This window comes from Neophocaena asiaeorientalis, unplaced genomic scaffold, assembly GCF_003031525.2.
Source record: "Neophocaena asiaeorientalis asiaeorientalis breed wild unplaced genomic scaffold, Neophocaena_asiaeorientalis_V1.1 scaffold6, whole genome shotgun sequence".
In the NCBI taxonomy this organism is placed as follows: Eukaryota; Metazoa; Chordata; class Mammalia; order Artiodactyla; family Phocoenidae; genus Neophocaena; species Neophocaena asiaeorientalis.
In genome coordinates, this window is record NW_020174424.1 from 854,282 (window position 1) to 866,611 (window position 12,330).

A 12,330-nucleotide genomic window follows, 5' to 3' on the forward strand; every position below is an offset into this window, starting at 1 on the left:
TACACTATTTTTTCATATTAAAATTAAAAATAAATTTTCCTACTTAGGCATTAATACCTCAATAAGGATTTTTTTTTTTTTTTTTCCCGTACGCGGGCCTCTCACTGTTGTGGCCTCTCCCATTGCAGAGCACAGGCTCCGGACGCTCAGGCTCAGCGGCCATGGCTCACGGGCCCAGCCGCTCCGCGGCATGTGGGATCTTCCCGGACTGGGGCACGAACCCGTGCCCCCTGCATAGGCAGGTGGACTCTCAACCACTGCACCACCAGGAAAGCCCTCAATAAGGATTTTTTAAAGAAAAAATGGTATTTGGAAAACCAGGAGCAATGAGCTACAATCAAATGGGCAGTGGCACATTTTTGAAAATGGTAACCCTGTGCCATATCAAACTGTTCAACATTTATTTCTAGTAAATATATACAAGGAAAGTAATCAGTATAGTTCTCCCAAGCCACTTATAGTCCCTAATTCCCTAGCCTATTAAACTTAACATACAGACAACTTTTAATCAGGAATCACTCGACTGTACTTATTGACATCATTTAACTAACACTAAGCCTGTCTAAACCCAGGAAGGGCTTACCGAATTTTCTTCCTTTTTTAAATTATCTGTCCCCATTTAAAAATCATAGTACAGTTGCTTAACAGAGACACTTTTTTAATGACAGTTTTCCTTCATTGAATTTCAACATCAATAAACATCACAGCATAATCACTGAACTGAATGTAAGATAGAATATGTTCACTCTTTTCCAAGACTTGCATTGTAAAAGTGCACGGCTGCTCAGTAAATCCTGGATCTCTCACAACAGACTTAAATATCCCTGGCTATAGCTGGGGGAACAAAGCACTTCACACATCCAACCATATGCTCACGAACGAGCAAATATTCTGTTGCTTGCGTACTTTGGAGCCTAAAGATACGTTGCCATTGTAGAGAAACATAAAAGGTGAAGGCCACCTGGAGGACCTACTGCACCCCAAGCAGCAGTAGTAGTTTTAATAAAACTGTAATGACTCATTATGGTAAAAATTTATACCAATGAGGCTCCTCCACGCATCTACACCATTTATACACACAGTTTTTAAAAGTTAACTGGCACAGTTTTAAAAGAGACTCCTAAAGGGGGAAGAGAATCCAGGCAGAAAAGCAAAGGAGATTAGTGAGATTAAAAAGCAGATACAGATAATAAAATGAGCTAAAAACAGTCTCCAAAGTTTACCACAAGCAGAACTGAAGAAGTAACCACAAAATTCTACTGTGTTTTAAGAATCACCTGGGATGCTTGTTAAAAATGCAAATTTCTACCCTCTATGCCCAAGACTCCAGATTCTGTAACTCTAGGCTGGAATCAAGAAATGTGCATTTTAAATACGTACCCGAGGTAAGATTCTGATGCAGACCATCTCACAGTCTATACTTCTGAGACAAACACTGTAACCTCAGCAAGCACTGGAAGACAGAAGGCCTTCGAGACCAACCACATTTCCTACCCAAGAGGCAAGACTCAAAAGTCATGTGAAAAGTCAATTCTTAAGAAAGAGAGAAAGAAGGGGAAGGTGGGCAGAGAGAGAGAGAGAGAGAGAGAAATCAATCATGGTGAATTACTCTTCAGTTTTGAGAGGGTACAATAATATTTCTGTTGCCCAGGTCATCAATTCATGAACTATTCCAGTGTTAAATTTCCCAAATGGAATTAAAATTATTCATTTATCCATAAACATATTGAAGTGCCTATGTGTGGCAAGGATGGTAGAGATTCAAAAAAAAAAGAAAACAGGCCTTGCCCTAAAGGTGCACTCAACCTCCTCACAAAGAGAAGGTGGGCGCCAGGAGCAGAGAAGGATGAAAGACACATGTTGCTAAAGGTAAAAATAGTTCTCTGGTGTTCAGGACAAGAAAAAGCTGTCCTCTAGATTTCGTTAGGGAGGGGGTGAGCATCAGAGAAGGCTTCCTGGAGGTGGCATTTACAGTGAATCTTTGAGGGCAGACAGGTTTTGAAAAGGATTCTCCATGTGCAGGAAAACAGCATGCCAGGGACATCAACAGAATGTCCGAAAGTCCACTGAGAGAGCTTATGGGAATATATAGCTAATATTAGCTTCCAGGGCCATGCTAACTAGTTACCTATCCCTCAAAGGAAAATTGTATAAAGAAATGCAGAAACAGAGCTCCCTTCTCAGGACACAGAAATTCCAACATCTGGTTCTCAACCCACTTAAAGGGGAAAAAAAAAAAAAAAAAAAGACATATGTTACAAAGCCAGGAAACAGTGGTGTAAAAACCCAGCAAAGAGCCGTCAGTAGGCACTTCCTCAAAAGGCAGCTGCCAAGCGGCTTCCTCTCCCACATTCACTCACTGTCAAATCTTGGACCCTGGAATGGGCCTTGGAGACAGAAGGAGGAGAGGTAACTGGCTAGCTTAACACACTTATCAACGTTCCTTCCACTGCTGAGGTCCTAACACTCATTCAACAGACTCACAAGTATCACGTAGCGTAAGGCGTGAAGAGAATTCAGAACTTTTGCTTTCTTTTCTACATGAATTTGTTTTTTATTTTCTCTCCTCTCTGCTTCTACTGCTGAGAAAACTGTCTGATGGGCTGGGCTGTTTCTGAACTAGGAGGCAAAGGGACCAAGTATCTCCGCTGCCTCACTGAGGGTCCCTCTTTGAAACAACTGGATCAAGGACTCACATCTGGTCTGTTTGTCACCCATCCCAGCAAGGCAAGAGAAGCAAATTCATACATGCATCAAGTTTTGCATCTTGCAAAGTTAACTTACTTTTTAAACCAACACCCACCCAGGAGGGCTTGTCATTCTTAGTTCTGATTTACACAAGGCCTAGATATATTTTCTGTTTCTTGCCTAAGGTAGTGCTGCATTGAAGCACAACTGAACTGGGTTTATGGTTTCAGTCTACAAATGCTGCATTTCATTTCTGTGCTGCTCTGCTTGTGTGAGAAAGCAATCACTCCATGTCACTAAACTGCTCCTTCAGTCTAAATTCTGCTTTGTGAAGGTTGGCACTAAAGGCAGATTACCCTGAAGCTGGATACTGAAAATTTTTTTGTAACATTCTGTTTGCCACATTATAGTAAAAGTCATAACACTCACTGCACCGTAACATATACTATTGCTTTATTCAGTTTTTTTTTATATTGCCCGAAGCATTTACTCTGATTCAAGAGGAAATTCTGGTGGGGGGAAAAAAAGGAATGTTTAATCTATTTAAATGTTAGCTGTTTTATATTATGGAAACTGAAAAAATACACACACAAGAAATCACCCAGACCTCTACGTGCCAATGTTCTCAATTGAACTGGACTATTTTTGGTGCAAACTTTGTCAAGTGAATGTATTTCATATTTGTGAAATGTCACTCGAATTCTGTACTCTTGAAAGCAAGATTCTTAAAATAATTGAATCCTATACTTAAAATAGCCTTCTTTAGAAAGTGTTAATGAGATATCTATATTTCAAGGTAGCATTTGTTTATCTCTAACAAGTTCCTGAGTGGCTACTATATGAAATGTACAGTTTGGGGCACTGGGAAAATAGCACTTAACAAAACGAAAATCCTGGCCTTCAAGAAACTTATGCTCAAGGCAAAATCCTATACAGTTAAATAATGAATAAATGAAATATAGCCTATTAGATGGGGGAGAGACTAGGTAAAGTACTTAAGTAAGGATGGGGGTAGAGAGTTGGGAGCGGGTTGCAATTCTAAGTAGGCCGGGCAGGGAAGGCCCCTTTGAGAGGCAGCATTTAAGCACTAGGAGATACCCAGGTGTACCTGGGGAAGGAGAATCCCAAGTACAAAAGCCAGTGTGGCTGGGGTGAAATGGGGAAGAGGGAGAGCCAAAGAGAGGGAAGGGTCTGAGAAATGACAGGGGACAGATCATATAGAGGATTGTAAGCCACTGAGATGTGGGATGGAGAGCTATTAAGAGTTTTATTTAAAGCATTAATGTGATCTCGCTCACATTTTTTTATTGAGGTCTAATTCATATATCATAAAACGCACCCTTTTAAAGGGCACAATTCAGTGGTTTTTAGTATAGTCACAAGGTTGTACAACCATCACCACTTCTAATTCCAGAATGCTTTCAGCACTACAAATAGAAGCCCAAGACCCCTAAGCAGTCACTCCCCTTTTCCCTGTCCCTCTCAGGCCCTGGCAACCACTACTCTATGTCCTGACTCTACAGATTTGCATATTGTGGTCATTTCATATACATGGAATCATAATATGTGTGGCCTTTTGTATCTGACCTATGTTTTACTTGTATCTCTCTGGCTGCTGTGATGAGAATAGGCTGAAAGGAGGCAAAGTCATAAGCAGGGAGACCAGTGACTAGATGAAGGCAATAATTCAACTGAGAGATGAGAGGGGTTTGAAACAGGATGGGAGATGGTGAATAATGGCTGGGTCTCGGGTACATTTAGATAGGCTGGATATTGACTATGAGAGAAAGAAAAGTCAAGGACAACTCTTAGGTTTTGGGCTTATGCACCTGAAAAGATGGAGCTGACATCAACTCAGGGTACAGGGCTGCTGGAGGGGCAGATTGGGAGGAACAACCGAGGCTGGTTCTTGGAGATGTTAATTAAACCTGGGACAGTGATTAGCCTTCTATGTGAAGATGCCAAAAAGAGAGCTGAATATGAGTCTGGAATTCAAAGGATAGGTCTGTGCTGGAGATACAAATGTGGGAGTTAGAGACTGGAAGGCATTAATACCATGAAACCAGATGGTATCACCAAGGATGTGAGTGACTAGAGAAAAGAGGAGAAATCCAGGGAAAGAGTCCTTGGACATGTCAATATTTCTGGGTCAGAGATGAAGAGGAACCAGCAAAAAAGACTAAAGGGCTTCCCTGGTGGCACCGTGGTTGAGAGTCCGCCTGCCAATGCAGGGGACGCGGGTTCGTGCCCCGGTCCGGGAAGATCCCACATGCCACGGAGCGGCTGGGCCCGTGAGCCATGGCCGCTGAGCCTGAGCGTCCGGAGCCTGTGCTCCGCAATGGGAGAGGCCACAGCGGTGAGAGGCCCACGTACCGCAAAAAACAAAAAATCAAAACAAAAAAGACTAAGAAGGAAGCATAAATAAGGTGGGAGAACCAAGAGAGAATGGAGTCTTAAAAACCAAATGAAAACACTTATGGAGCAGGGCATTGTCCACTATGCCCAATGCTGCTGACAGGTCACTGAGAATTAACCACTGGATTTAGGAGCGTGGCAGGCAGTCATTCACAGATCATGTATCTTCTCTCCCTCCATCTTGCTCACTCCACTCCGGCCACATCTATCTTTGCATTTGCCATTTTATCTACCAAGGGTGTGCTTCCCCAGATATGGCTTTGGAAAAAACAGTCTGAGTGGAGTGAGGAAGTTGACTGGAGTGAGTTCAAGAGACAGTGGTAGAAGAAGAACTGAAGTCAGGGGCAATTCTTTTGAGGACTTTAGTTGCAAGCAGATGAAGAGAAGTAGCTGTAATGGGAGGTGCAGTAAAGAGAGGGTTTTAGAATGGGAGACAAAAACATGTCCATGTGCTGGCGGGACAAATTTAGTAAACAGGGAGGTAAGTGATGCAGGAGGGGCTGAGATGGGTTAGAGGGGACAGAATTAAACACATTTCACCTGTCTATCAAATAGTCAACACTTAGAATATAAATCATCTACTGATACAGGAAAAACAGGTAAGGGCAAGCTATTTTTTTTTTCCCCCCGAGAGACACCGAAACCAGTTAAAATTATCTAGGTCCCTTCTTCAAGGCTAAAGATATTGGATTAATTGTACACAGAGTGTCAGGTTCAGGATTAGGCTCTGGGCTTGGAATCACAAGATCCATGTTCAGGGACTATGACAAGTTAGAATAACCCAGAAACTTCTTTTGACCTCCCTTTTTTGTCCATAAAATATTGATTAAAACCTGTCCTCTCTACCTTAGAGAATTGACGTGATGATCAAATGAAATATGCGGACATTGTAACTCCTGTGAGGTGTGGTCAGTACTGCTAGATAAGGAACAAGTGCACATGCTCAGTCTCTCTCCAACACTCTACACTTCAGCTCTAAGAAGGGGAAAAAGGCAAAATGAAAAATTTGGGGAAGAATAAATACAGCATAGAAAAACAGAAGCTTTCTGCTTATTTATTGTTTATTTATTATTTTTATTTTTATTTTTTTTGCGGTACGCGGGCCTCTCACCGCTGTGGCCTCTCCCGCTGCGGAGCACAGGCTCCGGACGCACAGGCTCCGGACGCACAGGCTCAGCGGCCGTGGCTCACGGGCCCAGCCGCTCCGCGGCATGTGGGACTTCCCGGACCGGCGCACGAACCTGTGTCCCCTGCATCGGCAGGCAGACTCTCAACCGCTGCGCCACCAGGGAAGCCCCAAGCTTTCTGGTTATTTAAATCACACTCAATAATTTGGACATGAATTATGCCTTAATTTCCACTTTAAAAAAACTCAACAATCCAAAATCCTCTAGCTTAGATTCAGCTGAGCCTGGGGCGAAAGAAGAAGTACACTAAATTTGACGGTAGGCCTGAAGCAAGATCGTGCTTAAATAAAGGTGTGACCTGATACTTCTCCACGGATCTCCTTCATTCTTCCTGTGCCCTACCACCTGCCACGATGACCTCTAATCAAAAGACCATGTGCTCCTCAGCTTTTTTGCCAAATAGGAGACATTAGTGGGTGTTTTAAAATTATTTTTTATTTGTTAATTAATTTTAAATTCTGGCTGCTTTGGGTATGGACCATAGCTCTCTTTAAGGAAAATATACCAATACCTTACAGGGTATCTTGATCTAGCCATTAACTTTTCTCCTTATTTCTTCAGGTAAACTAAGACAGAGAGGTGTGTGCTCATTTTTTCAAATGAGAGAATCTACGTTTATCAACTGTTAACATAAAGAATTCTGAGATGGAACTTACTGATACAATAGATGCCAAAGCTGAATTGATCTTATTACTCAAATTCCCCTCACTTTGATCAGAAAACTGAGGGAAGAACTCAGCTGGCCATGGGACCTCACAAGGTTTTAAAGTAAAGTATGAAAGACAATATACAAGGAAATATATACACACACCTGTATGTCCATGTCACTTTCCTTTAAAATATGTCTCTATCTCTTTACACATGTACCACTTGGCAAAGGAAACAGAGCTCCCTTGTGAGGCCAATGTGTACACTTCATGTGTAGTTAATCAGGAAAAGCTTACTTTTTTCTAATTACAAAGATATCTTTGTATCTACATTTATCAATATTTATATACCAATAACATATTAGATACTGATTCTTTAGTCAGAATTCCAATCTCCCACTAAACTCCCTGTTACTCTTATTTACATAAAACAATTCACTTTATTTTTTAATAAATTTATTTATTTTTGGCCGCACTGGGTCTTCGTTGCTGTGTGCGAGCTTTCTCTAGTTGCAGCGATCGGGGGCTACTCTTCATTGTGGTACGCACCCTTCTCATGGCGGTGGCTTCTCTTGTAGCAGAGCATGGGCTCCAGGTGCGCGGGCTTCAGCAGTTGTGGCACATGGACTCTAGAGCGCAGGCTCAGTAGTTGTGGGGCACGGGCTTAGTTGCTCTGCGGCATGTGCGATCTTCCCGGACCAGGGCTTGAACCCGTGTCCCCTGCATTGGCAGGCGGATTCTCAACCAATGCGCCACCAGGGAAGCCCAAACAATTTACTTTATAATGATGTACGTTATAGAGATTCTAAGAACAAACTATTCTTTTTTTGTGTGTGTGGTACGCGGGCCTCTCACTGTTGTGGCCTCTCCCATTGCAGAGCACAGGCTTTGGACGCACAGGCCCAGCGGCCATGGCTCACAGGCCCAGCCGCTCCGCAGCATATGGGATCCTCCCGGACACGGGCACGACCCCATGCCCCCTAGATCAGCAGGCGGACTCCCAACCACTGCACCACCAGGGAAGCCCAGAACAAACTATTCTGATGGGTAAGTACATCTACCTCAAGCTCCCTCTTAGTGACACACTCCAGTATTTTGGGGGAAGGATTTATTTCAAGTAAGTGATTTTTTTAAAAAAGTTAAAACACAGGAGCGGCTGGGCTCGTGAGCCATGGCCGCTGGCGTCCGGAGCCTGTGCTCCACGGCGGGAGGGACCACAGCAGTGAGAGCCCCGCGTACCGCAAAAAAAAAAAAAAAAAAAAAAAAAAAAAAAAAAAAAAAAAATTATTTAGGCTGCACCAGGTCTAAGTTGTGGCACGCAGGATCTTTAGTTGCGGCACGCAGACTCCTTAGTTGCGGCATGCATGCGGGACCTAGTTCTCCGACCAGGGATTCAATCCGGGCCCCCCGGAACTGGGAGCGTGGAGTCTTACCCACTGGACCACCAGAAAAGTCCCTGCAATAATTTTTAAAAGAGTAAAATCACACAAAGTATCTTTTCCAATCACAGTGGAACGAAACTAGGAACCAATAATAGAAAAACTGGAAACCTCACAAATATGTGGAAATTAAACAACATGCCCCTAAACAACTAATGGGTTAAAAAAGAAATCAAAAGAGAAATTAGAAAATGCTTTGAGACAAATGGAAATGAAGGTAACATACTAAACTTTATGGGATGCAGCAAGAGCAGTGCTGAGAGGAAACTTGCAGCTGTAAATGCCTCATTAAAAAGGAGGACCCAAGCTATTTCAAGGATTGGTTTTGATTTGAATATTTTTAAAGAAACTTTTATCATAATACTATTATAGTGTTATAATTATATTATATATAATTAATATAATGAACATAATGTCATAATTAATATTAACTCATCCTTATTACTTAGGGTCTTCATTACCAATATGCAGTAATAGGCTACATTATAAAATCTTCATAAACTTAGAATTTGCTGAAGAGTGTGGAGTCCTTCACCCTCACCCTCACCCTAGGGAGAATCAGGCTATGCTTTTTCTTAGATGACACTTTCTGCCTCTACACAGCTTTTCTGCCTTGCTTGGCCAGCAGTCATTTCTTGCTCCTATCAGCATGCCTAGAGCTAGCAGGCTCCCCTATTTCCACGCAGCTTTTTCTTGATTCTAAAAGTAGTAGAAAGAGCCACAGTCTCAAAGTGTGGTGATTCTGCCACAACCCAGCTGCATGGCCCTGGACAAACCACTGAATCACTTTAGGAATTCGCTTCCTTGTCTACACAATGGTAGAACTGGCCTGAATGATCGTTAAGTCCTAACCAACCTAAAACTTTATAATGAATGAACCTTACTAAGAGCTAGGAAACAGAATAGAGAAACTCAGAGAAAGGACCTCAGAAGCTCCCATACTTTGCTGCATGGAATTTATAGTATCTTGGGTTTGCTATGTCATGGACGTTTCAGTCTTCTAGGTTCTTTGTTTTATCTCCAATAAGTGACGTTCTGCATTGGATAAATCACATCCAGACAAATGGAACAGAATTACATTTAAGAGCTTTTGAAACAGGAAGTTAAATATGACTCTTAAATATACCTATTTCACATAAAAGAACTCAAGAAATTTTCAGAAATTCACAGAATTATTCCTTTATGAAAACTTTTGTTTCTAAGTGCATTTCCATTTGATGTATCAACAAAATGACACTACATGCATTAAAAAGTGACTTACCTATAACTACATCATGACCATCGACTAAGCCAGCAGAGAAGAGCTCCTGAGAAACGCCGTCTGCCGTATCTGCCCAAACGTGAAATGAAGATGTATCAGTAACCATACAATAAAACCCCAAAATCCAGTACAATGTAAAATATAGATTTTTCATTTAGAAAAATCACCCATGTGTGTTTCAATTCAACAATTCAGATTCTATCAGGAGGAAAAATCAGAAGCAAAATGTGAAATACTTTTGCCATGTACAATTTGCATCCTGCTCTTTATTCAACAGAGGTTTTACAAACGTATTGTTTCATTTTTATTGAACCAAAAAACTATTACCCTTTGTCTACTATCTGAATTATTCTCAAATGCCCCTCTAGAAGTTAGCTCATAACTGTTCCCTATGAACACTGCTCTTCTTTCTTGCCAAGGTAAACTCCAGCCACCATCAATCCTTTTCTATCATTAGTAGCTACTGAGTTAGAACTTATGGCAAAGGTTGAAGACGTAGCATTTGATACAACCTTATATTTGGTACGAACAGCCTATGAGCTTGTTGGACTATTAAGATGAGCTCTTTAAATTTATGCTATTAAGAAAATCCTTTAACATGACATTGATCATTTGATAGCAACAGACTCATTCTCTTAGAAAATGTGGTTGGATAAAAGAATGTAGTTTCTCAATGATAAGTGACAGGAGTTAGCAATCTCATAAAGATGGGACTGAACAGGCTGTAGCAAGTGAATATAACTGAAATTACTTAATTGAGAGGTTATACACGAACACGATAATAGTGAGAAGTCTGTTTGAAGACTTTGTAAAGGGAAATTGATAAATTGCCATGTGCTCAAAGAACCATTATGAACCCCTACGTTTTCACAAGGGAGATGACATGGTCTCCATGGCGGCCTGATATTCTCACAAATAGCCCATACTATAGCTGGATAAGAAGAAACTGGGAAAGCATAGCTCCTGAATCAAACAAGCACCTAAACTGAACTGCAGTTTGCTATGCCAAAGCCTTTCCTCAACACAGACTGGGTTTCCCTGCTTAGTCTGTGTTTCACATGTGGTGACTATGTAAGTGGGCTCAAGTGTGTGGGGTGTGTGTGTGTAGTGTACCTGCATGAGCACATAGTTGAAGGTACAATTATCTTTCACACTGGGCTTTAATGTGCTTTAATAGCCCAGGGTCTGACTCATAGTAATTACTCAACAAATGGTAATTGATGATGATGGGGCAGTCAAAGGTCATGTGAAATGCTCCTTACACCCTTGTGCTCTTTCTCCCTCATACATGGCCCTATTTCCTAAATCTCCAATAACAATTTGAGAGCTGATACATATTCCTTGTACTTTCAGAGAAACTGTGGTATTCTATCATTTTACTCATTCAGTGAAATGGAATGAAGAAAATGGAAAAGAAAAACATAGGAATCTTACTAAATAATGAAATTCCATACAAGGTGCGCTTAAAAATAAAAAAAAAAGGTGGGCTTATCTTGGGCCTTGTCCTTAACTGTTAGAAGTACAAGAAACACCTTATAAAATTCTCTCAGAGATAAAACCTCTCATAGCATGGAACCCAAGGTAGCATAATGAAAGGCTCTACTCTGAAAATGATGTAGCTTTAGAACATTCAGCCTCACAATCGCCATCTTCCTGGATGCCACTAGAAACTTCAGGAAAAGAAGCCTATTGAATTAAAGTGCCTGCCTCGTAGACACCGGGCACAGAGTAGTCAGTGGTTAAAAGCAACTGGATGTGTTACCACCATCTCTAAAGTATCAGTAAGATCTTACACTTGAGTAAGGAGCTATAATCAAAGAAAGTAGTTGAGAATGGAATAATCAACAAAGTCACATTGAGGGCTAGCACTAAAGCAGTACGGAAGCAAATTAACGTTCCCAAATGATCAAAGTGTACAGCACCTCTGACTATTTTCAGGACTCTTGGGTACCAAATGAGTCATATTAAAATAGCAAAAGGGTTGTGCTGGTTGGTCAAAATGGAAATATTCCTTGTCTGTGTGTGTGCCATTAAGCAGTTATTTTTCATGCATGTTAAGTAATATATCAGTAATAGTTTAGAACAAAAACTTGAAGGTAATTGGTAATTTATTTTTCTTTAAGCTGCTTGACATTCCTAATGTGTAAACGGGCTAAATAATCATAATCACGTACACCCTGCTTTCTAGATCATTACAGCAACATAGTAAACACAAAGGGCTTGCCCTCAAATGACGACAGAATATTTGATATGTTCCTATTATACACTCAATGACGTATATATTTATCTGTGTATACACCAGAGACATAGTACACATGGTATGCATGCACAGATCGAGCGCAAACAACATCTCAAATGCAGACAGCATCAGTAATCACAGAGGTACAGTGATATAGCTATGGTGTTTCTGAAACTAAACGGCTGTGCTCGCTCCCCAGGGAAGGCCAGCTATCATCAGGAAGCGAGCACTATGGTTTCTGTCTGGGCAACAAAAACAGAGACTCTGAATCTAACCATGGCAAATGAGGTTGCCAAAGCTAGCACAAAGGGCCAGGTAACGCTGATAAGGCTGTCTTATCCCCAGCAATCCTCAACTCAGAAATTCATTTCCTTGGTACCTTTGAAATTAAAATTGATTCTTATTGCCACTGTCAATCTTACACAATCAGATGAAAAGAAACCCTTAAAATAAG

At 41.3% G+C, this 12,330-nt stretch overlaps 1 protein-coding gene across 1 annotated transcript in view; it reads right to left on the reverse strand.

The window, feature by feature from the left end:
* Positions 1 to 12,330, reverse strand: part of STK39 (serine/threonine kinase 39) — a 230,965-nt gene that overhangs the window by 46,552 nt on the left and 172,083 nt on the right. The window contains exon 14 of the mRNA XM_024756661.1: positions 9,638 to 9,706. Coding sequence (XP_024612429.1) covers positions 9,638 to 9,706 — 69 coding nt within the window. The remainder of the gene's footprint in view (positions 1 to 9,637; positions 9,707 to 12,330) is intronic.